The sequence below is a fragment of the Molothrus ater genome, chromosome 1 (assembly GCF_012460135.2).
Source record: "Molothrus ater isolate BHLD 08-10-18 breed brown headed cowbird chromosome 1, BPBGC_Mater_1.1, whole genome shotgun sequence".
NCBI classification, from domain to species: Eukaryota; Metazoa; Chordata; class Aves; order Passeriformes; family Icteridae; genus Molothrus; species Molothrus ater.
This window is the reverse complement of record NC_050478.2, coordinates 10,706,849-10,731,275: the sequence shown is the minus strand read 5'-3', so window position 1 is coordinate 10,731,275 and position 24,427 is coordinate 10,706,849. Positions and strand designations below refer to the sequence as shown.

At 39.6% G+C, this 24,427-nt stretch overlaps 1 protein-coding gene across 5 annotated transcripts in view; it reads left to right on the top strand.

The window, feature by feature from the left end:
- DIP2C (disco interacting protein 2 homolog C) overlaps positions 1-24,427 on the top strand; it is a 309,444-nt gene that overhangs the window by 192,605 nt on the left and 92,412 nt on the right. For 4 of the 5 annotated variants that reach the window (XM_036397748.2, XM_036397776.2, XM_036397765.2 and 1 more), the window contains 6 exons: positions 1,269-1,394; positions 2,220-2,429; positions 8,513-8,644; positions 10,010-10,129; positions 11,071-11,268; positions 21,177-21,268. In XM_036397748.2, coding sequence (XP_036253641.1) covers positions 1,269-1,394; positions 2,220-2,429; positions 8,513-8,644; positions 10,010-10,129; positions 11,071-11,268; positions 21,177-21,268 — 878 coding nt within the window. The remainder of the gene's footprint in view (positions 1-1,268; positions 1,395-2,219; positions 2,430-8,512; positions 8,645-10,009; positions 10,130-11,070; positions 11,269-21,176; positions 21,269-24,427) is intronic. The other variant, XM_036397757.2, reaches the window with a different exon arrangement.

Genomic DNA, 24,427 nt, shown 5'->3' with positions numbered 1-24,427 from the left:
ATATACACACATACACACACACATATATATAGATACCCTTCTCTTTCCTGTTGCTTTTCTTGGGGCACATTGCCTGTTCAGAGCTGCCACCACATCCATACAGGAGTAGGATAATGACAGTGTGCTGCCAACCCAGCCTGTGAGGGGGGTCTTCCAGGAGATGCAGCGGCAGTGGGATCACTCTGGATTAGACCTGATTCACTGTGCTTCTGATCCACAAATAGGAACAACTAAACCATGCACACAAATTGGTGTATTTTCTACAGCTGGCCAGTGTCAACTGGTCAAAAGGCAAGATATCAGATGGTCAATATATGTGGCAACTTCTTTACCCACAAGGAACTCCTGTTGGCTGCCATGTCTTTTGCATACACTCACCTCATGTGAATAAATGTCCCAATTCCACTGGGAAATATACAAACAGTGCAAGGTAGTAAACTAAAGGCAGACTTATTTCAATATGTAGTTTTGGTCATAATTAAAGAATGCTTAAAGTCATTATCAAAAAGTCACTCATATATTTTAGACATGATAGATGGGCTTTTTCAAATTTTGGGAGGCAGGCAGCTATAAATACATGGGAAAGGTAGAGAAGCTGTTCACCTCCCCAGGAGAAGGGATCTGTTGGGTACTGTGGAGTGGGCTGGTATGACCTGCCTGCAAAGTACCAGATCTGTGCTTAGGGTGTTTTTTTCCTCATTCCACCTCAGGCCAGCCCTACATAGTACTTATTTTTCTGTGACTAATGCCGAGTGACAGTGGCAGGAGAAGGATTTGGGAATGAGGGACCTGTTGCCATTTCTGTTGTGGCATTTTACATACCTTTTACCCTTCAAGAAAATGTTCCTGTTCACTTACTCTGTGTGACTTTTCTGTAAATTGGAAACCTTATCCAAAAAATGGGCACTGTTAATACACCACAGTTCCACTGAAAACAGCAATGGTCACCGAAGTAGCAGCTCCAGGTTAAATAAAGGTTTGCCCTGGGGAAGTGATGTTCCTGCTCTTCAAATACTGCAGCACTGTTCTGGGAATATCATACAGCTCAGAGGGCTTGTTTGTTAGTACAGCACTTTTCACTGTGGCTGCTTTTTGTACAGAGGAGACCTCCAGCAGTTCCTCTGAGATCCTGTGTGTTCCTGGGCTCCCATCATGGGATGTGCCTTGTCAACCCAGCTGGCACAGGCACAGGCTGTGCCAGGTCTGCTGGATGCACAGAGAACAGCTCCTTCCTGTCTAACTCTGGCTTCACACCTCTTTCCTTGCAGATGTCCACACAGAAGCAGTGCAGGCAGCCCTTGCTAAACATAAAGAAAGGAAAATGGCAGTGCCCATGCCCTCAAAACGACGTTCATTGGTGGTGCAAACATCAATGGATGCCTACACACCTCCAGGTGAGTATCTCTCTATTTTTATGTGAATTTTAAAAATGGTTCCTTGTGCTGCTATGAACTGCTAATCTGTCAGCATAGACAGTAATGGAAATGTCATTTGATGCCCACTGAGCTTAACTGAGGTGTGTTTGAAGAGAAGGTGAACTGAGTAGTGGAAAAGTCAACAGGGACAGTTCACATGATTGCTTTGCCCTTGGTGATACCTTAGTTTGCACTGGTCCTTTTGTGCTTACAAGGACCTAACTATGGCCAACTTGTCATATTTTATGGCAGTCTAAGTTCCTTTCACTTTTCTGGTTTATTCCCTAATAATGTAATGTAACATTATCTTAGCAATTAGTTGTGTCATTCCTTTTCAAGTTTATCTGCTTTTTTATCTAACTAGACTGTGAAAACACCCCATATCTCATCACTGAATCTGGCTGAGACTCCTGTTTCACTGAGGATTGGACTTTGTACAATTGGAAAAGTGTCTCACAGACTTTGTGGAGTGAGCTTGGGAAAGTTTTTTTTAATATTCTCTGCTGGCTGGAGATCTTCAGAAGATTCTGTGGTTAACATTATAAAGGAAGAGTTTAATTTTAATTATCTTTTTTTTTTTTTGTACAATAATAGATACACCATGACCTTAGAGCAGGAGAGGTGCAGAGTTAGTAACTGACTTAGTTTCAGGGCTTTCAGTGCTGCACTTTTCTCATTATGTTTGCCTACCTTCCTGAGATTTTCTTCATGGCACTTTCCTGAGATTTTTGATGTGAATATGAGTTATTTCTATTAAGAAAACCCCAAAGCACTGCAAGCTAACAAGCTGTTTTTAATTACTAGATACTTCTTCTGGTTCAGAAGACGAAGGCTCCGTCCAGGGTGACTCCCAGGGAACTCCCACCTCCAGCCAGGGGAGCATAAACATGGAACATTGGATCAGTCAAGCGATCCATGGCTCTACCACATCAACCACTTCCTCCTCCTCCACACAAAGTGGAGGCAGTGGTGCTGCACACAGACTAGCTGATGTTATGGCTCAAACACATATAGGTCAGTATACAGGTGTGTGGAGTGTGTCCAGTTTAACATGGATTTTGACTCTCACATTCAGCTGATGCTGCTATGTGAAGTCTTACAAAAGTCTTTCCTGTGCTTCTTCTTTGCTTTTTATAATTTATATATATTACATGGAGAGAAAATCCTACTTTCCTATTTCAGGAGGGAAAAAATAGCAGTTTAGATTTGGGGGTAAACTTATGTTGTGGCAAATAGGGTCTAGCTATTGGTTCCAAATACCTTAAAATGTACAGTTGCATGATTTCCATTACTTAGCACTATAAAGGTCTCTGTAGGATTCATCAATAAGGAAAATCAGTGCATGCATCATTAGAGATTGCTTGCATATGAGTTTCCCCCCACTGCTGCACCACTTTAATTACATAGCTTGAGTAATTTTTGATAATTCTGTTAACAGTAGTCCTCTCAAACATATTTTTTCTGCCTTTAATTGAATTTAGAATACTTGAACTGGGATATCTAGTGATTGTACTCCATGGGAGAGACCATTATAGAGCTTCAGAGAAGGGAGCTGTTGTTATTAATAGCTTGTTTATTTCCTTTATAAAGATGCTAGGAAGTCAAAGCTTTCTTTCCATTAGGGCTAAGCTTCACAGACATTATTTCTGAATATTGTGCCATTGACACTGGTCTTTATTAACATGAGACAGCTGTTTGACTGGATATGTGGTAAGCAAGGCTTGGTTTCCATTCACTCTTCCGCTGCTTATCATACAAGGCCTTTGCTTTGTTTATGTTCTTGCTGGGGTGCGTATTTTGGGCTCTCACTAAAAATCTGTTGCAGTCTTTGTTGGAACAGATAAAGCAACCTTACTACTGTCTTACTACAGTTTTGTGTGACTGTTCTTCAGCTGACATTTCCTTTCAAGTACATGTAATGAGATACATGAAAGCATCTGCAGTGTTCATGATTTTATGTGCTGGAAAGGGAGTACATTTCCCTTGGGTTTTGCTATGAGTACAGCTTGATGTAACACCTGTATTTTCAGTAATCCTCCCATCATGATCCGGAATGGCTGAATTGCAGTCAGGAGAAGAACTTGTATTGTATTCATAAATTCATGCTAAGTGAATGCTTGGAACCTTGTTTTAGAAACACATACATTGGGAACACGTTAATCATTGCATTTGATTATTTTCTATGACTTCATCCTGAAATGCTACAGGAAATTATAGCATAGAGAATTAAATTTATCCAAACTCTGAAAGGTTGCATTACTCATACACAAAGTCTTAATGTGTCTTTAAATATAGCTTCTTTATAATTTGACATTTTAGTAATTTTAAATCTGGCACAGTAAGTCTTTTATAATCACTGAGTTAGTGGTAAATAATACAGCATTTATAGAGCTAAATTAAGATGGCACTAATCTGTAGAAGAGGGAAACTACTGTTTCTTATGTGTGCAAGTTTTATTGTGCCTTGTTGACTAGAAAGATCTTGCCTTTGAAGGAAGCAGTTGAGCTTACCTCAGTGTATGCATATTTTCATTCATTCTGATGATAAGATGCCTTAAATTGCATCTCTTCTTGGACACTAATTGGGCTATAGTAATGTAAAGGTCATTGGGGCACAAAATCTAATTGATGACACTGGGATCTTGTGGTTGCTAAAATCACTGGAAATGTAAGAGAAGCTGCACAGTTATAACTGTAATATGTATGTTTTTATGGAATGAGCTGCATTCTTTAAGAATTTGAAATGAAATTGCTATTTTGTTTCTTTCCTATCCAAGAAGGTAGGTTTTGCATTAAATGTATTCTAAGAGGTAATAGATTTGAAGAAACCCTACAGAAAGCCTGACTCTTTCCAAGGCAGTGGGCCAGTGATGGTAGATGAATAATAATCTTTGATAGGAGAGGACAGTAATCCTGTTCCTTAAAGCTCCTCAGCTATCAGACACAGTTTGTTCTGAGAGAACAAACTGAAAGAACATATGTTACCATGCCTTGATGTTTGTTTGGTCCAGGAGTTGTTCTCCAGAGACAGACCAGCCTGTAAGAGAGGAATCAACTGTTTATATGTATGGCCATACTCTGAAGGTGCCAATTTTGATAAATACAAAATCAAGGTGCGACAGGAAGGACCTTAATGATAACCCAAAAAAGCCCTCCATTCTGATATCCACTAGAATTTACCTCCAGACTGCATCACAGAGTAAAAGGGAGATTTTTTTCCAATTTAAGTATACTAATGCAGTCCTGAAACGAGATTTGATAAAAAGCTTTGGCTATAATATAATCAGAGTTATCTTTGTGAATCATTTGGATAATTTGCATAAGCTATTATATGATTTTAATGTTATACTGTTCATTTAATTTGACTGCTTCTGCTTTATTGTGGCCAAAGTTCTAGTTTGGGGTAGATATCATTTAAATATTTATTCTCAGCTTTAAGATGCTCAGGGGTCTGCATTAGGCTATAGGCAAAATCTTATTTTGGCATAGGTCTGTTCACAGCTGTGTTCAGTAATTCTTGAATTTAGAGGTCAAACCAGTGAAATCTGTTAAAAATATCTGATGTTTTGACCCTTCTTTGGGTCAGTTTTGTGCAGATTTCTAAGATCTTCAAGCTTTCATTTGTTGTTATTACATAGTTTAGATTTCTATGTATATAAAAATCAGGGACAGAAAGCACACCCCAAAGCCCACAAAGGTCTTGTGGTGAAAATTACACAATGCTCGCCTATCATTGTAAATCTATATAAAGTTAATAATCTCACTTCAAAGTTTTGATCCTATAGGTGCATTTAATGTTTCTTTTATATGCTTCAAATATGTTTCTGTTTGAAAATCAAAGGCTTCTATCCACATTAAAGGCTACATAGATTGCTAATCAAATAAATATAAAACCATGTGCCATAAGCATGGCTGATGGTTTTCAGACAGCTTGGAAATTTTGTGCTCTGAGGGGGAATGTTAACTTATACAGGAGACTAGTTTAAAATACAATCTGTCACCTGGACATCAATACAAGAAAAACCCCGCTAATGGAAAGAGCTGCATCTCTGACTCTGGATTTACTTTCCCTGACAACCAGAAGAGCCATTGTATTTGGGAGTAAAAGCTGCATTTTCTTCAAGTACAGTGTTGCAGGAATGCTTTTTGAGTCCCTGGAAACTTTTTAAGTACCTGGTGCTAATGTGAGCTTCCAAACCTCCACTGAAAGTATTCCTCCACTCCTTTGCTTCTCTTTAGACGTGGGGCTTTGTCAGTGCTCTATCCCTCCATTATTGTGCTCTACTTTTTTGGGCCTTTCTGATCTTCATGAAATGGGGTAAATGATGTTTCTCCAGTGGCAGAAATGAAGAGAGCCTTAACTGGAAACAGCTGTTCTGTCTGTGATCTCCTAATGCAAGGATATTGGAAGAGATGGGAATAGGAGGTGATGCAAATATGTATGTTTGATGGAGGAAGTGCTTTGAAGTCATGCAGCTGTCAGTTTCTACTTTTTAGTGAACAGATGTGTCAGGGTCACGATTCTTAATGAAACCTCAAACAATTCTTCAAGTTACCTGACATAAGACCAAGCAACTCTCTACAGATTGTGTCTGTAGCCAAAGGTTGGATTGACCTTTCTATACAAAAAAATAAGGGTACATTTCACATAACATAACAATTATCTTTTTCTTTAGAAGTCATTCAGACCAAATCTTTGTATGATTTTCATTTCTCCAAGCCTGACTCTGAGATGCTAACTGACTAAAGATTTGTAAATCTAATGGATGAAATGTACCACTGTAGATACTGCCATGATAAGACATCTGTCAAGCAGATACTACAGAGGAACACATCAAGACAAACCTCAGTATTCCTTTTCTTCAGGATAAAAGTAAATAGCAGCTGGGCAGCCAGGGCACGAGAACTCCTTGGCTGAGCCATGGTGGCAACCTTGGGAAGAGAGTTTCTTTTAGGCCACTTCAAGTGCAAGTGCTGTTTGTTCAAAAGGAAGGCCTTTTACAAAAGAGCAGGACTCTTGTTATGTTCTTTCCCCCTGCTCAGCCCCATGTGTAACAAAGAAGAATTTGGTTTTAAGCATAGAGTTCTGAAGGGAGAGCATCCCTGCTCATGTATCTTCTGCCCCATTCATTAAAAAAAAAATTAGTCTTTAACTCCTCTTCAAAAGGAGCCTTCTAAAGTCTGAAAGATGGGAATACTTTGCTGGAAAGATGTAAGCAAATACAGCTCACTTTAAAAATACTTTCTCATGTTACTAATAGCTGACTAAGTATAATTATTTTCTTAGTCATGATCTCCCATATGCATTGCAAAACTTCATTATAAGTAAAGAGAAAAATATAATCATCAGCATTTTTTAATTGACTTAGTTATTGAGTAATACAATCACGATCTATAAAAAGCTCTTGTCACTTAACAGGAAAGGGCAAAAAATTGTGCTGAGTCTAAAATAGTTGATAATGACAAGAAATGAAGACCTTAAATAAAGACATTATTCAAGCAACTACTGCATAAACTTCAATCTATTGTACTTCAGTTGGTCACATAGCACAATGTAAGGTGTTTGTTTCAGTAAAATCATAACCATGGATGTGATCAGAAGCAAAAGGTCCAACTGGACACTTGTAGAATGCAAGATGTTTTTGGGTTGCTCAATAAAAGCCATTTCATGTCTTCCTCAACAAGACAATATGATTGGGTGACAGGAGTGAGCCCTTATGATGTTCATGAATGTGAACATTAAATAACAGCTGCAGGAAGGAATGTCATGTCTTAAATCTGCATGATGATTGTCTGTCAAATGCTACCTTTAAATGAGAGGCATGCAAAATAAGCATCTATTAGCATCCTTTTCTGGTATGTGTAGCAAAAAATTCATTTTCTGTGTTGATGGTGCATAAATTTGGGATTAAATGCACAAGAATCACAGTGTTTCAAACTTCAAAACTCAAAAATGAAAGTGCTTTAAAATTATGTTTGAGATTAAATTTAGTGCAGAAGTTGGTGTTCTAGTACTTACAGCACCACAACACTTATAGATAAAATTTAGTAAGAAGCACATCTTGAAAACAGTATTGGAACATGATGACATTTTCCCAGAATTTTTTGCATTTTGAAAGACTCTTACCCTATTGTTAAATAGAATGCATTTCTCTTCACTTCCATGGCAGCAGAGTGAAGACCTGCCTTCTCTTGTAACTTAGAGGCTGCTGGGGATCATTTATGTCAATTGAAAGAAAAGTTGTTATTTGCTTGTGGCGTTTATCTCCATCTAATCTAATGTGGATAAAAACCTGCAAAAAATTTATGAGACAACTTATAGAAATAACATAAATACATTGGAAATACAGACTCAGACTTGAAAACGTGGGAAGATGAACTGTGGTAGCATGCTGAGTTATCAGGCCATGAAAGAGAAAGATTATCTCTGTGGAATTGTTCAGCAGTGCTGGCATGAGTCAGACCAAATCGTGTTTGCCTTCTGGAAGGCAAGGCTTTGTTATGCGGAAGAATTGAAATATCTCTGTCTAAAAATAGTAGACAAGCAAGTGTCCATGAAGAATGCAAAGTTCATGTTTCTTTACATTTTATTTTTTGCCTCTGGTCTCCAAACCTGCTATGATTGGCTTTTTTCCTTTCTTAACTAAAACTGACATAGTCAAAATACAGAGGTTATAAAAGTGATATGCATTGGCACTTGCAAGTGATTGACAACATGCTGTGTTCTTTTTACTTAGAAAAACTAACACAGTAATCCATGAGAAGTGTATTTGTCTGGGTCTTTTCTATTTGCAGATGTCCAAAAGCTTTAAGTAAAATCAGATGTCAGTGGAGAACTTACAACTTAATTGTATAATTCTTTTAGCCTATTGCTTATGTGATTGCAGATATACAGCCTTGTTTTAATCACTGCAAATTTTATTTATTAAAATTATACCACACATTATAGTTCAGTATAATAATTTTGCGCATTAATTTTAACGCCTGTTCGTGTGTTGGGGGAAAAATCCTCAAATGGTCTCCTTTCCTCTGCCTTTTGCTTTTCTGCCCTTTGACATTAGAGGTACACGGTTAAACCTTTTAACTTACTTTTCACAGAAAATCATTCTGCCCCTCCAGATGTTACCACTTACACCTCAGAGCACTCAATACAAGTAGAAAGACCACAAGGATCAACGGCACGGGTGGCACCAAAGTATGGCAATGCTGAGCTTATGGAGACTGGTGATGGTATGTCCCAAAACACAACTGGGGTTATTTTGAGTATCCTGACCTTTTTAGTGGTTACTGTATGCATCTGCTCTTGGTTTTTGGGTGTTCTTTGTGGCTTTTTTCGTGGGCACTTTTCACTTGTAAACACAAAGTTGCAGCACCTTTACAGTTCTAAAATAAGCTGATATCAATGAAGATAACATAGAGAAATATTTCTTAATCAGTGGAGCTGACTCCCCATGGAAACTGTTTGGTAAAAACCCCCAGAGAATCTCTTTAGATTTGCCATTATCATGCTGCCTGGTTACAGCTAGTCTGTTTTTTTAAATGACAAAGAATGTGAGGTCCTAGAATGGCTACATCTTGAAAATTGACACGTTTGAAAATTTTATTCTTTAATTTTTTCTTAATTTGGTTTTTTGGCTTTTTTTTTTTTGAAAAACAGTTATTTGTAAACCCTTCCTTATTTACTGCTCCTCTTTTCTAAAATTTATCAAACAATATTTCAGCAGAGCATGGAATTGTTGACCAAGTGTACTGTATCTAAACTTAGCAGCTTCAGCTCTAAGCACCACTTGGTAAAAGATTTGGAGCCAACCTTATGGAAGGGTAAGAAGTTGAAATTCCTGCAATGCAGTGACAGAAAGCTATTAGTTCAGGAACAGATGATGTGCACATTGGAGAGGTTTGCACTCAACTAGAGAAAAGGAAGGGGGAGGTGATTGATGGGACTATATTATAAAAATGCCCCTTGCCCCAGGCTGCTGCTCAGAGCTGTGTGTTCCAAAGTGCTGTAAGGGCAAGCCTGCTCCCTTTGGAGATTGCTGGCTGGTGGCATTGGCTGCAGGGATGTTCAGAGAATACAGGGGCATGCTGAAGTAATGCAAAGATGTGAACCATGCTTAAGATGGATGCTGGACAGATGTCCCCTACAGTGCAAAAATAACCCAGAATAAATGATGGGGCAGAGCCTATGACCTACACTCTTCACCAGGCTGCAGCCTAGTCAGACAATGTTGGTATGGCCAATGACCATGGGGAGGGCCAGTCCAGTTTTCTCACTGACCATTGCTGAGGCAATTCTCAGGGCACTGAATTTTGCTGTAGGGACATTTTTCCCACTGTGCTTCTCTCCCTCAGTCTGTGTGCTGCTTCCCCTCTAATTTTGCAACCTCGCTTTGACATTATTGTATTGATTTCATTTACATTAGCTATCACTGTTCCTTTTTGCTTGTGTGTTTTGATGCTAAACACTTGAGTCACAGTATGGCATGAAACTGTAGTTGTGGTGGCCTTGCAGTCCTTGACCTTTCCTTACACCCCGATGTCTGGTGGGTGCAGCACAGCCATTGACTGATGTCTCCATTGATCCCTGTCCTGCAGGAGTCCCAGTGAGCAGCAGAGTGTCAGCAAAGATTCAGCAGCTGGTCAATACCCTAAAGCGGCCCAAACGACCACCATTACGAGAGTTCTTTGTAGATGACTTTGAGGAATTGTTAGAAGGTAAAATGACTGTTTTTCAAAAGGGTTGGGGATCGCTTATGAAAATTCTGTAAAATGTTTGTCTCCTACGTTGGCTTTCTAGAAAGACAAGTAAGCCCTTACTGTACTGGCAAGTACCAAAAAACCATTGGTATTCAGTGGAAACTGCTGGCAGTAAGCTTGGACATAGTGCTGTGGAGTCAAAAGTGTTTCTTGTCTGCTCAGCTCCTGGTTCTGCTTGCAAAGAAATGACAGAAAAGAGTGTAGGGAAGCTTTGCTTTGAGAACATTCAGCTGTAGGTTACAGCCAGTGCTTTGGAACACCAATGAGAGAAAATATGTTAGTGAGGGAGCATGCTAAATGTTTTACAACATCCTTTGTGTAACAGTGAAGTATGAAAAATGAACTAAATGTAAGATAGAAACAAAGATAAAGTCAATAAATGGAACTTCTTTAAAAAAAGACCAGTGCTTTGAAAATTAGGATTCTTAAGGATGTGGAAATTTAAATAGTCTTAACAGGAATTTATAAGAAAACGTGTAACAGAACATGACTTAAATCAATCTGTTACTTGTTAAAGTACATTTTTGTCAGTAGCTCTGCAGTTCATCTCATTACTGCATTTTTTCCAAGAAAAAGTATTCTCCATCTCTCTTTAGCAATAAAGAAAGGTTTACTGTTTTGAAGATAAATATATGCATGCTGCCTCATCAGTTTCTTTCCCTTCTTGTAGAACTAGTGTAAGAACAAGGACTTTTCATTCCTGAGATGCATCAGTTGCTTGATCTGTGTTAAAGTTAAAATTAAAATGTTCTGTTATATTTCTCTGTTGCTTCTCAATACCTTCTTACATGTTACTGTTTTCAGAACATTTTGCAAAGGTAACTTATTCTCTTGATTACACAGGTGTACACAAGGTATAGAATTTACATGGTAACTGTATATCTTTTCATAATCATAAGTCCAACAGCCAGATCCAAACCAGCCAAAGCCAGAAGGAGCTCAGATGTTGGCCATGCGTGGGGAACAATTAGGAGTGGTTACAAACTGGCCACCTTCCCTGGAAGCAGCCTTGCAGCGATGGGGAACCATCTCACCAAAGGCTCCTTGCCTAACCACTATGGATACCAATGGAAAACCACTGTATATTCTCACTTATGGTGAGCACTCTTTGAAGTGTTTGTGCTTTTATATATTCTGTATGGTGTGTACAGTAAATGCATAAATATAGAGTGACAAAAGCCTTGTAATGATGCACCTGTTCTGTTTGTGAGTAGGGTAAGACAGCTCTGAAGCTATTGATGTCTGAGTATGGGTTGCTGAGATGTCATAGTATGATTTATTTCAGACAGAGGAAAAGAGCTGAGTAGATATACCCATGGAATAACAGATTATAAATTAAAACCACCTTTTAAATAGAAATGCGTCCTAGGTCAGATTTTTCTGAAGATTGATGTCCAAATCCATTGCCCTTGGATATCACCCAGGCTTTGTTCTGCAAAAGCCTAACCTGGTCTACAAAATTCATCAGCTTCCTGAAGTTAACAGGATTTTTTCCCTTTTTTTACTGACAATGTAGTAAGTGTGACTTGAATTATTTCTCCTGATGGGTTAATTGTACAACTAGCAAATGTACCCCCTTGAAATAGATTAGCCAGGATATATTTTAGTGTCACCTTTGGTATGTTCATGTAGTTCATTGTATACTGCTTGACAATGTATTGCAACCAAGAAAGGCCAAATAAAAATAAGCATAAGGATATCTCTGACAAACAACTCCCATATTGCTTCTGATTTTGAGATGTTCAGGGGACATTTGGGAGATGTTCAAAGGAATTATTATTAATAACTGTCAGACTTTGAAAGTGAGTTGGAGCATTTCCGTATGCTATTGAGATGGATATAAAAATTATTTTGCTTTTTATATTTCTACCTTCTCAGGGACTTGGAATTCTGTGCAGAGAATGTTGTTACATGCTCTGATATAGAGGTCTGTCTGTTTTGTTCAGTGCTGAACATTCATTTCCATTCAGGAGTCAGACTTAAATGGTCTCTGGCCTAAAAGTTGTCTGCTGCAAGTTTGGCACTGAAAATATAGTTAAAGGCTTTTAAAGCATAAGAGAACCTTTGCAACTGAGGGTCATGCATGAAACATTTGCCCTTCAGGTGCTTCAGAGTTAAGTGACTTAATTTCAGGGGCAAACATACTATTCACCATTGATGAATGTTTTTCTTCCTTAAGGACATTTACTTGAAACTTGGGAAGAATTTTAAAGTTTGCAATTACATGTTTGCAGAAGTCATGTACTGAATGCTTTAAATAAATTGGACAGGAAAGGAAATTAAGCTATTACTGAGAATCAGACCATTTTTCTGAATTTGGGATTCTATCCAGAGAGTCTGAGCATATGTCCTGCTTTGCCTGAGGCTGTAGGGTGAGCAAATCAACCCAAGGAACACATCTGCATGGCTCATGGAGCCACCTAGCCTGCTTCTCTGTTCAAAAATAACTCTTTCCTCTTCTGCATTGTCTGAATCTTGAGAAAAGTAGGACTAAAACTCGTGTTTTCTCACCTGTCATTTGGCAGCACTTTGGGATGTGGTTTTCCTGTTGCCTTTCAGTAGTTTCCTGAGGTCAGAAAAAAATCAGTTCTTTTTTTTTTCTTTTTTTTTTGGTCTTCTTTTTATAGATAAAAGAAATTGCAAACCAAATTATTTCATAGATTTGCTGAATTTTTCTTTGCTGGGTGCATTTAACACTGATTTTTTTTTCATGGGAAATGTTCATTTACTATGCCATGGTAATTTCCTTAAATGAAAACTGCTTTGGAAATGTCATTAACAATGCAGCCACCTGCCATTTCACTGGTGACTTTATGAATGATTTTGCTGTAGCTACTCTACCTTCTGTGCCTGCAATATTTTCTAGCAATTGCAGGCATGGCAGTCTTTAACTTGAAAATTAATAGACATTAAGGCTTGAAATCATTAAAGACACTCCTACTCATGACTTTTTATCCTTGTGCATAGTTCCACTGGCCCTGGTAGTAATAAACTTTTGAAAGATGAGCTTAGCTACAATCCTGCCACATGGTATTACTGTGACACTCAATTTCTTCATGTGCTTGCTATGATCAGGTGAAAAAAAATTTAACTATCAACCCTTATGATTTTCAGTAGCCTCTAGTTTGTATTCCACAGTTATTTAAAGAAATACTGCTACAAATGTTCATATATTTTACAAATATTAATGAATTACTAGAATAAATCTAATTTTCCAGAGTGTAGGTTTTTGAGATGTTATCATCACTTGTACCTCCTCTTGAGTACTTTACCTCTATTTACTGTCTCTATTTTTTGCTTCAGTCTCTTCTCACACCCCCTTGTCTTCATGGAAATCTTCTTCCTTTATCCTCCAACTTTCTGGCTAAGAGGAGGCTTCTCTTTGATGCTTTTTGATTTCATTCTCAGTATCTTCTCCAGTTTTTTGTCTCTGCATGGGTGAATTTCAGGTTTGCCTGCTTATCCCACACTTTTTTCCACCTTTCCAAGATGATTTCCAGGAGTGTCTTGGTAGCTATCAGCTAGATCAAGGCCCATCTTGAGCAGGAGTTCTAATGTCCTTAACACCAAGCATATTTACCTCCTCTTTTGTGGATTGCTGTAGAATATTGCTTCCCATCCATCTTTGAGGCTCTAGAGTACCATTCACAGCCCAGACTTCCCTTCCCTTCCCTTCCCTTCCCTTCCCTTCCCTTCCCTTCCCTTCCCTTCCCTTCCCTTCCCTTCCCTTCCCTTCCCTTCCCTTCCCTTCCCTTCCCTTCCCTTTTCCTTTTCCTTTTCCTTTTCCTTTTCCTTTTCCTTTTCCTTTTCCTTTTCCTTTTCCTTTTCCTTTCCCTCCCTCCCTCCCCTTTTCTTTTTCTGCCTCTTTCTTTCTTCCGCCACTTCCTTCCTTCCTGGAATCTTTCCTTCCTTTATTTTCTTTCTCTTTTCTCACAGGTTATTTTAGGAGTAAATCTTTTCCAATTGAAGCCTTTTGCTGCACCTACTAGGTCTTCTGGCCCTGACAAACACAGTGCTGATCTCTTGCATCTATCCAGGATGCTTTCTTATTTGCCCTTGGTGGCTTTGCATGCTGAAAAGGAGTTCTGAGAGCCCACAACATTCTGCTTCTCCAATGTCTTCCTCACAACTTCCCTTTGCTGTCCCTTGCAGAGACACCTCTGAGGACAGAGGCCAGGCTGAGCTCTGCCATGGCAGACAGAGGTGGGGCAGTGCTGCAGGGACCACCTTGTGTGATGCACTGGAATTTCTCCCCTGAGGGTGCTGATGTGGATTTGTGTTCATGTGGCTTTGAGAGGGCAGTGCTCCAGGTTGTGAAGGGCTTCTGGGCCAGGAGGGGAAGCAGTTTAAACAAGTTGCACTTCCAGCTGTTGCTTAAAATCATTGCTGCCCTCCCATTTCTCTGCAGGAGTTCATCAAATTTGTAATGCCTTGTATCTCCTGTGTCTTTTTCTGCATGTTTTTTGAGCTTCTTGTCTTCATAGCATGTCAGGACTGGTTTTTTCCATGTGTTTCAGATTACTTTGGATAGAATAAATGTATAACTGCACTTGCAGACTTGATCCTTTTTTTCAAGCAAGTGTTTGAAGCATTTGCCTCAGTTCTTGAAGCTCTTCTCAGTGCCCCAGTTGTAATCTTTATTTAATGTACTCAAAATTCTTAAATTCTTTCTAGTGAATGAAACACTATGAATATCACTTATTTCTCAAATATTTTGTTCCTCTGGGAACTTGTTTAAGTGGAGAGCATCTTAGTTAAGTTATTCTCAATCTCTTTATAAATCAAATCACTGAATATGCATAAATTGAAATGTCTGAGATATGGGAAGGAAATATGTCTTTATCAGGTTTTATGAGAGTCTGAACTCTGACTAGAAAAGTAATGTGTACTTTGAGGAAAAGAAAGACAATTTCTGGCTCAAAGTCAATCCGAGTAGTGAGGCATCTGGTTTTGGTATTAATAATGAACTGCTTAGTGATTTCTTAGAGGAGAAATGTGAATAAAGGACAATTAAATCCTGTGTAGTTCTTATGATACCAGAACTATTTTTCTTACTTAAAATGATTATTCTAAGGAGAAGCAGAATGGCTGGGGAAAAAGTAAAGTGTTGAAAGTAATTAATCAATAAACAAGTTTTAAGCTTTCTTTTTGTAATCATTGCTAAAAACAACAAAATAAGTACCAGTTAAATTTGTCTGATTCAAAGAATCTAATTTCCTTTATCTACCACTATTTGTAATCAGATTTTTTGAAACCATTTTCAGTAGCTCTGATGTAGAGTTTCCCACATCAGAGGCCCCCAGAGACTTCAAGGCTCAGAAAAAAGAACAGATGTGACTCTCTGGGCAGAGGACAGTTTCTTCCATTTGGATTCTGTGGAGAAGGAAATGCTTGGCAAATAGCATTTGTTTGCAAATGAATTGCTGATTTTAAAAATAACCTTAAAGCAACTGTAAACATTTTGGGGCCAAAGGGATCCTGCCTCAGCAGAGGTGATGTTGCTCACACTGGAGATATCCTAGCATACCTTAAAGGTAACAGCAGACCAAAACCAGCCAACCCCAAGCCATTCTGCACCTGGTGTGCAATGTGCACCCTTTCCTGACCTTTCTGTGAGAATGCCCCAGACCAGGAGTTTCACAATTATCAGCAGGAGAGAGACAGATTCAAGATGCTTCTGACAAAGTAGCTGCGTAACCAAACTGTCCTTACCTCTGAAATAACTCAGGACTCACAGAAGTATGAATAGTCATGGTTTAAATCCCCAGACAGATATTAATCCTATAATTGTTCAATACTTTAAATCTTCATTTCTTTAATAAAAAAAATGAAAATTGCTGGATCGTATGATTCAGACTTCAATATCAAGCACTGTTACAGCAAGATTGCCTCTATTCTGAGTGTGTCTATAGTCCTTAATTCTCTGCAACAGAATATTTTTGTTCTTTTTCTCTGGATTTTTTATCCCAAAAGACAACAACTTCATTTTCTGTTTAGGCTGGATGTAAAGAGTTCATGAAGAAAGGATTACCAGAGCAGTAAAGCTGCAACTATTATTTTGCAAAGCAGAAAAAAAAAAGCCCCTTAACCTGCATAACATTAGGAAGTTTGCCATTTACCCTAAATTTAATAAATGCTCTTGTTTCTATTTAATACAAGGAATGTTGTACTGTGGTATTGAGAAAATGAATATTTGACAAAATTATTTGCAGTTAAACTTTGGCAGCCTCGCAGTTGCTGTGCACGGAGATTGGTAAGCACCCACTGGTTTGGCTTTGTTGAGTTGGTGCTGTGTGGTTCTGAAAAGTGTCCTGAAGACAATCAGGAAATTCATTGTGGTTTGTTTTCTGAGTTTTCTCCCTGATACAGCTTTTCTATTAAAACCCTCTTTACATTCAACACAAACATTTAGTCCTTTTACAGATTTGGAAAGGAAGAGGAAGGGGATTTACCTCAGTGTCATGTGGAATATACCTAATTTTTGTTAACAGATCCCTTTTTGTGTGGTTTTTAACACCTTGTGGTTTCCTTTACCTCCATACTGTGTTGCTTAACCAGATGGGACTGGGTATTAACTACATTCACTTGCTAAATTTTATTGCCATCTAAGCAGATTTAAAAAAAAGAAAATGACTGATTACAAAACATGTAATTGCTGATGTAGAGTTTATACTGCTCAACTAAATCAAAACCCCAGTGGCAGGAGGAAAAGGCCTGGCTCCACATGGGTGCTAAGAGTGTTTGTCACAGCTGCCAGCAGGCGAGATGCCGTTCTCCATCCTGTCCTTCCCAGCATTTCTGCACATGTGATGTCTGCCAGATATGGCTCACATTCAGAGGCAGAGTGGTGCTTGCTGTTACTCACTGGACAGTGGGAGCTCTCTGCTCAGTTTGCAAGTGTGTAAAGAACCTGAAAGGCCTCCCTGCAGCAGCGTGCTGCTAGGGCATGGGAGTCTGGCAGCAGCACTCTGGCAAAGTGACAGAAGTGGCTAAGTGAAAATCTTTAGAGGAAGATTTATTTCAGTAAATAAGCAATTATAAGTTAGGCAGTCATAGATGGACAGAAAAGCTCTGTTTCTTACCATCTTGTGGAGTTATACAAGGTTTTGGAAAGCAGCAGCACAATTAGCAGCTCAGTGGGAGGTAGGAGCAAGGTAATAAATTGTAGTAGCAACAAGGTGTGCATGAACTGCCTCTTGTTGGGGTTTTGTTTTCCAAACTTAGCTAGGGGAACTCTACTACAGGAAATGCTTTTGTGACCTGAAAACTGAGGGATAATTTGTATTCCTAAACATCCAGTGCCCATGTTACCCATGATATGAGTGTGTGACTGGCAGTCCCAGCACTGGGTCTGCAGAGCCTGAGCCCCTTCCAGAGGGAACCCTTGTGCCTTAAACACCATGGGACACTTCTGTAGATGACATAACAATCCTTCATATTGTAAATGCATGAAAGGAGCTGTTAATGTCTGTCTAGTGAGATCAGGGCCTGACTGGCACAAATCCTGCACTGGTGTGGTGGGTAGAAATGTTGTTTTCAAGGATCCTGCTGCAGTGGGGATGGGGACCAGAGTGCCAGGAGCAGGAGGGCTCACAGGGTGTGGTGTTTACAGCAGGGAAGCAGCAGAGCAGCTCCAGGTTCCAGCACCTGTGCTCTGCTGCAGAAAGGCCTGAGGCATGTGACACAGCTGGGAAAGAGGAGCTCTGGCACTGAGCTGGGACACGGGCTGCTCTGCCCACCACCAAGTGAAGCTGTTGCTTGAGTTTCCTACATCCTCCCTGCTGTCTCCAAGCCAGCTCAGAAGATTAATGGCAGTGTGTTTATCCAAGGAGAGCTGGTGCTTCACTGAACTTGGGCTGAGGACAATGGGATGTATCCCTGGTGGCCCAAGCAGATTTCCTCTGGAGCCTGTGGAACGAAGCGATTTATCCTGCACGGGGATGGGCCCTAAGCCCCAGCTCAGGGTGACAGCCTTGGCTGGAGCACAGCTGGCCCCTCAGCAGGCCTCCCACTCCCACAGCACAGATGTGGCACTGCCTGCAGGTCACAGCAAGGTCACAGCATCGGGATTTGTGCGAGAGGTTTTAGCAATCGGCTTTTTTCCCAGCAGCGTCTAATCCCTCAAGTTTGCAAAGGAAGAGTTGCTCTGAATTGCAGCTTAGGCAGAACCAAGGAAGGAAACACTTCAAAGATTTCCTTCTGTATAACATCCTCCATTTCTCAGAGTTGTTATCCTGCAGACGTGGAGTCCTTTGTGTTTCTCTTGGTGTCAGCCTGGGGAGGGCAAACGGCCAAGGTGACAAAACAGACCCATGGTTTAGTCCGTGTCTGGTCAGAAGTTTGTGCCCCATCCAGAAGCCACTGATCTGGCCTTGATCATCCATACATTCCCAGCTCCAGCCTCTGGGTTACTGCTCCTTTTGTGGCCCTTTTTAAATTTAGTTTTTGGAACACAGCTATATACCCTGCTGGAGAAATTCCAGACTTCCTGTTGAACAATTCAGTTCAAGATCTGCCTGGACTTTGCTCTGCTTGCTCACCAGGGTGCCTGGGGGTCCCTGCCTGCCCCTGGCAGCCCACACTGGAGCAGAGTTGGCAGCAGCTGAGGGCAGGCAGAGCCTGCAAGGGTTGGAGTGGCATTATAGAGCTTGTAAGTCTTTGTGTTCCAGCCCCTTCCCAGCTGAACGCAAGCAAGCTGCTTCACTCCAGTTTTCCACAGTTTCATACTCAGAGGCATGTGTGCCTCAGATACTTAACACAGGTTGGTATCACACCAGTAAATAGAGAAGGAAAGGGCTGTGGTGACAGAAAATTCAAGTCTTTTCTGGCCACTAGAAAATACTATGGCCATTTTTGTGCAGTTCAAAGTGTATTCAAACAGAAAGGTGAGGAATTAGGAAGGCAGTCTTATATGTTCTGTGTCTTAGAAGATGAAATAAAATTTTGGCAATAAAAGAGCATCATGACAAAATGTGTTTAAACTTATTTAAAACTCTACTAGAAACTACTCCTTTAAATTTTGTTAGACTTTGAGAGAACTTAATTTCGGCATTTATCCAGGACTCTTGGAGATGATTGTACTGCATACCTGGGTACCTCTGGAAGAATGCATCTAAATACTGTGATAAGAATAGCCCTTAGATTTTTAAAGAAAATATTTGATGGTACATTTGATAGATGAAAAGTTAGTGTGAATATGTCACAAATGTAAATTTAAGACTTGTTACAGCTTTAATCTTTAGAGCTCAGACATAACTTTTCACTGCAGCTCCTTCAAATGTTCATTTCAAGTTTAAAAGTGTTTTGTGTAAAGATGGTTCTGTTTTGCAGTTCAGAACTTTCGCCAGGCTTTTGATTTCCATTCTCCAAAATTCTGTATCATTACTAATTGCTCTTTTAAGTTTATTGCCACTGAATCTTTAATGTTGAAAAACTTAAGTAAAAAGACTATTTGCTTACTTAAGTCCTCCTTTTTTTTTGTCCTACTCACTCGTCATGTTCAAGTGTTAACTGTAGCAGCAGGGAGGATTTCAAAGACTTTCTTTTCATCAAATGCAAGTAGTTCTGTAAGAGTTAATCCTGCAGACATTCTCCTGTATCTGTGCTGAATTTCCAGTGAAACAGAATTATGTTCCTTTCTGAGCAGCAAGACAGTTCAACATGCAAATACTGGAGTAATTTTAATAAATTAAAAACTTTGCAAAGCATAGTTTGATGATACTGTATTACTGTTTTCATAAGAAATAATTGCATTTAGTACTTTCTCCATAACAAGCAGCAGTGACCCTTCCAATTTTCCTTAAGTGGGAAAAAATAGAAAATCTGGCCTTCTCATCTTACTTTATATTTACATCGGATTTGCACTAAAAATGATTCAGTAGTATTACATTTTATAACCAGGATGTGGAGGTTCTTATTATAGCAACTGCTTGGCTTAGTTATAAATAGCAATCGTGCATGTTTGGGGCCTGAACTGCTGAACTCCATAGGTAATCCTTTGTCAGAACCTATTATCGTTTCAGTTATTGCTGGGCATGAATTAAAGATTTGTTACTGTCAGAATGAATAGTGCTTAAAGGCAGTACCTGGGGCCAGCCAAGCACAAGGGCTGCTAAACTTGGTGCTGTTCACATGGAAGTAACAAGGTCTCTAAACAAAGGGCATCTGGAAGAGCAAAGATGCCAATCACTTGAAGGATTAGCCTGTAATGTGGGCAAAGAGGTCTTGGGGAGGGAATTTTTCTTTATTGAATATCGGGGTGGGGACTTGATAAGGATTAGATAAGAGTGGTGCTGGAAAGGTGAAGAAAGGGAGAGGAGAGAGACAGTAAGGAGGGGTAACTGGGGCAAGTGAAATGAATGAGAGAAGGGAGGGTATGGGAGCAGGTGAGAAGGAAAAACCAAGTTAAATGGAAGAAGGCCCAGGATTAAAAGTGAAACAGCCATATGGATGTGCTAAGGTTCAGAGGGTCCCTGCTGCTTCAGTGTGCCCCTTTGGCTGTGGGGTGTTTTCTGTTTGTTGGCGTTTTCTTTTCTTTGCTTCTGTTTCTTGGGACTCCTTTCCTTTTTTCTTGGTGAGAGAATTGCTGTGCTCAAACCAGAACATCACCCTTGAGGTCAGTCTGTGCTGAAGTGTGCTGTGTCCACCTTGGACAGCTGAGGTCTTGGGGTGATGTCTGGACTTGATGATGTACCAGCCCTTTCTAACAGTTATTTTCAGAGTCAAGATCCAGTTTTCTCCAAAGTAAAACAATTCTGCCATGAAGCTAGTCTCACTTTTCTTTTTGTTTTTAAAGTGCTGCTGTCTTGAAAAAAGAAGTTCAAAGAAAATTTCTGATAAGTATTTAAGTATTTCCAGTAGTCCCAGTAGTGGTGTCATATTTAGTTGGAAAACTAATATAAATGTTCCTACTGCGTGTTTTTGACTTCTCAGGTATTCTTTCTCATTAATAATCTTGTAAAGCATAAGAATTTTTATATTAATTTTGAAAATTTTGTGTTAATAGGCAAACTTTGGACCAGAAGTATGAAGGTTGCTTACAATATACTACACAAATTAGGCACAAAACAAGAACCAATGGTACGACCTGGAGACAGGGTGAGTATCTCAATGGTTATTTGTAATAGTTCAAATGCAATATTGACAAAGAGAGAATGAGGTATTTGGGGTGCTCAGAGGAAATTAGTGAAGTAAAATAATGGGGTGTGGGACAGGGTGCTGAAATCTGCTGTTTCCTCCCTAAGACTGATCATTCAGACAGATGTTTTGAACTGCATATTAAGTAACCTGAGCTGGTACCCCCTGAACTTGAAGTTGTGGCAACAACAATAAACATTCCCATGGAATGTGATTTTTGGGCATTGAACAACAGTCAGTTTAGCAAAAGCTTGCTTATGGAGCCTGAAGGTGTCATGTGGTTAAAAAACTGACTTACTAATGACTTTGTAGTTGTTGAGATGGTAGAAACAAGAGAAGCGTTGTGGAGGACAAAGACAAGCAAAGTCAGCACATTTTGGCAGCCAGTTGAATAAATAAATGACACTGATTGGTAACAGAGAGAATATTTCCATTCCTGGTTCTGACTCCGATGCAGCTACTGCTAGAGGCTGAATCTAAGCAGGGGGATAAAGCCCAGAGAGAGCAAAAGTTGCAGAGGTAGACTTGAAGATGTTAAATGAAGACAGAACGTCCTATGGTTTTGCTAACAATGTACTTACAAACCTACCCCTTTGACTGCCAAGGCTGGCTTAGCCTGCTGCTCATTTTCTCTGCCAGAGTGTGTATAGAAAATTCCACAGGTCCCATTCCAGTTTGGATCTAAGCCATGGAATGGATATTCCAGAACAAATTTGTCAGAAATGCAAATTTTAGTCCTGCCCTAGTGCTTAGAGTTGTGAGTGTGGGATTAAGTTTCCCCCTGCAATGTCTGATAGCAATTCTCAAACTGTTGGTTCACTTGATCCTCTTGTGCCACATGTGAGAAACATGTCTGCTTGCATTACACATGTCTTAGGGCTTCAAAAATGAAAGCATGCTTTAATGCTTCCCAGAAGGAAAAAAAGAGGAAAAAAACCCAAGGTGACAGTCCTTCCTGTGTTTCTTTTTGAAATAAATCATAAAGAAATTAACTAAAGGATCTCTAGATCCGTAATCTAAATTGCTTCCTACAATGGCATTCAGCCAGGACTAGGATCTGAAGACTCTCTTTTACTTAACTTACAAGTGTGTCTCTAAGCAACAGCAGAAGCAGCAAGTTATTCAAGTGTACACATCAAAACAGTCCACCCAGAAATCTCCAAACGAATAAAGTTCACCTACAGGCAATGTGCATCTCTCCTTATTTACTGTGTGCTGCCTGTCCATCTTCATAGCCATTTTCTGCAGCAGTCACTGGCATCTCCTAACGTTAAGAAAGGATTTGTGGATAGTTCAGGCTGCAAACTGGAAGTTTAGCTAGCACAGGACATGTAAGGAACAAACTGCAGCTCATGTAAAATAAGTCAGCCTAGAGATTAGAGTGAAACAAATGTTTGTTGCTGAGGGCTGAAAGCATATGCTTTGTGTTGTAAAAACGTCTTGCCTGGCATCCCTGTGTAACAGGAACGTGATCATTGAGGCAACTTCACATCGAAGATGAGGTGTTACAGCACTTCTGATGCTCTAGGCTGCAATTCTGGCTGTTACACCCCTATTGTAATAACAAAAAAAGCTTTCTGACCTCTTTGGAGGTGACTTTATTCTACATAATGTGTGTTGTGTGACAACACTTAAAGGCAGTTTTAAATACTAAATGAAGTGCAGGCACGTATTTCTGGTCTTGTCCAAATGAGAATGTATTTGTTTCCTTATTTTGATATATATAAAATAGTTTATATTTTCCCTTTAAAAACAACTTCCATCAAAGCATGTTTTTCATGACTACCATTACCTCACCTTTTAGGTTCTTTGTCTGAGCTGAAAAGTAAATGAACGTGCCTGCAACTCCTTCCTTGTTTCTGGTATTATACATGGCAAAGTGCATTTGCCTTCTATAGTAACTTCAGAAATTTAACCTTGCATCACCCCAGACAGCTGCCTGGAAATTAATCTTGCTCTCTGAAATATCTTCTAGCTAACCAGATTCTCATCTGCTAATATACACTGTATGATTTTGTTCCTTCAGCCCTTTTTGCTCTTACACACATTATTTATTTATTTGGTACAAGTCTGTTAGTGATTAATGTTTTTTGGAGAGGAAGTTAATGCCTCATTCCCACTGGACTTCAGTGAGATTTTTTTCACCTCTGTCAGCTCCTTTTCAAAGATTCCCAGCCAAACCTTCACTGCCTTTATGTAAGCAAAGACCAAGGCAAAACCTAAGAACCCTCAAAGTATATTTTGGGATCTTTCAGATGTTTGCTGGCCTCAGCAATCTCTACCATCCCCCCCATGCACCTGGCAAAATCCCTCTATTTCCATTTGCATATAGTAAGCTCTGCACAGCCATCTCCAGCAGTTGGATTGTTTAATGTGCAAGAGTGCAGATAAAGTAACAATGAAGAATTATGAGGTTAAAGTCTCCAGCCTAAAAACCAGAGATATTTTGGACCCACTTGGACAAGGCTAGTTAGATTTCTTCTAGTTTGAAGAAATCAAGTTGTTGTGTTGAAGGTGTTTATCTTTGAAGCCATGTGAAAATTCTGGGAACACTTACAATCTCCAGTAACTGAAGCTTGGAGCATACATGGAAACATCATGATTTTACTTCAATGAAACTCCAGTGGATCTTTGTGGCAGTACCAGTTGTCAGTTTCTCGGATTGAAGGCACCAAAGACAGTAGTTCATGTTCAGACTCAGGTGTTTATTATTTCTTACCAGTAAAACAGTCTCACTACTGTGAGTTGGGCAGCTTTTCATTAGAAGGCACAAAATGGCCAACAACCTCTTGTTACAAGGTCAAGACTAAACTATCCAATTAAGAACTGACACCTGGAGTATTTCCCCTTTTAACCCAAGAACTGATCCCACAGAGCCTGCAATGCAGACTTGTCTGCCCAATTACAGAATGCCACCCAAACCCAAGAAGAGGAAGGAAGTAGAAGCATGAAAAAACCCCAGGACAACCCCCTATGCCTCCATCTTGCTTTCATCCACAACATGCTACAAATCCCAAAACCTAAATTTCTCACCAAGTGATACACCTAACTACTCTCTATAATCTATTTCACACTTTCGTGGATTTTAGTCTATCTTGAAGTCTATGAAACTTTCTCCAT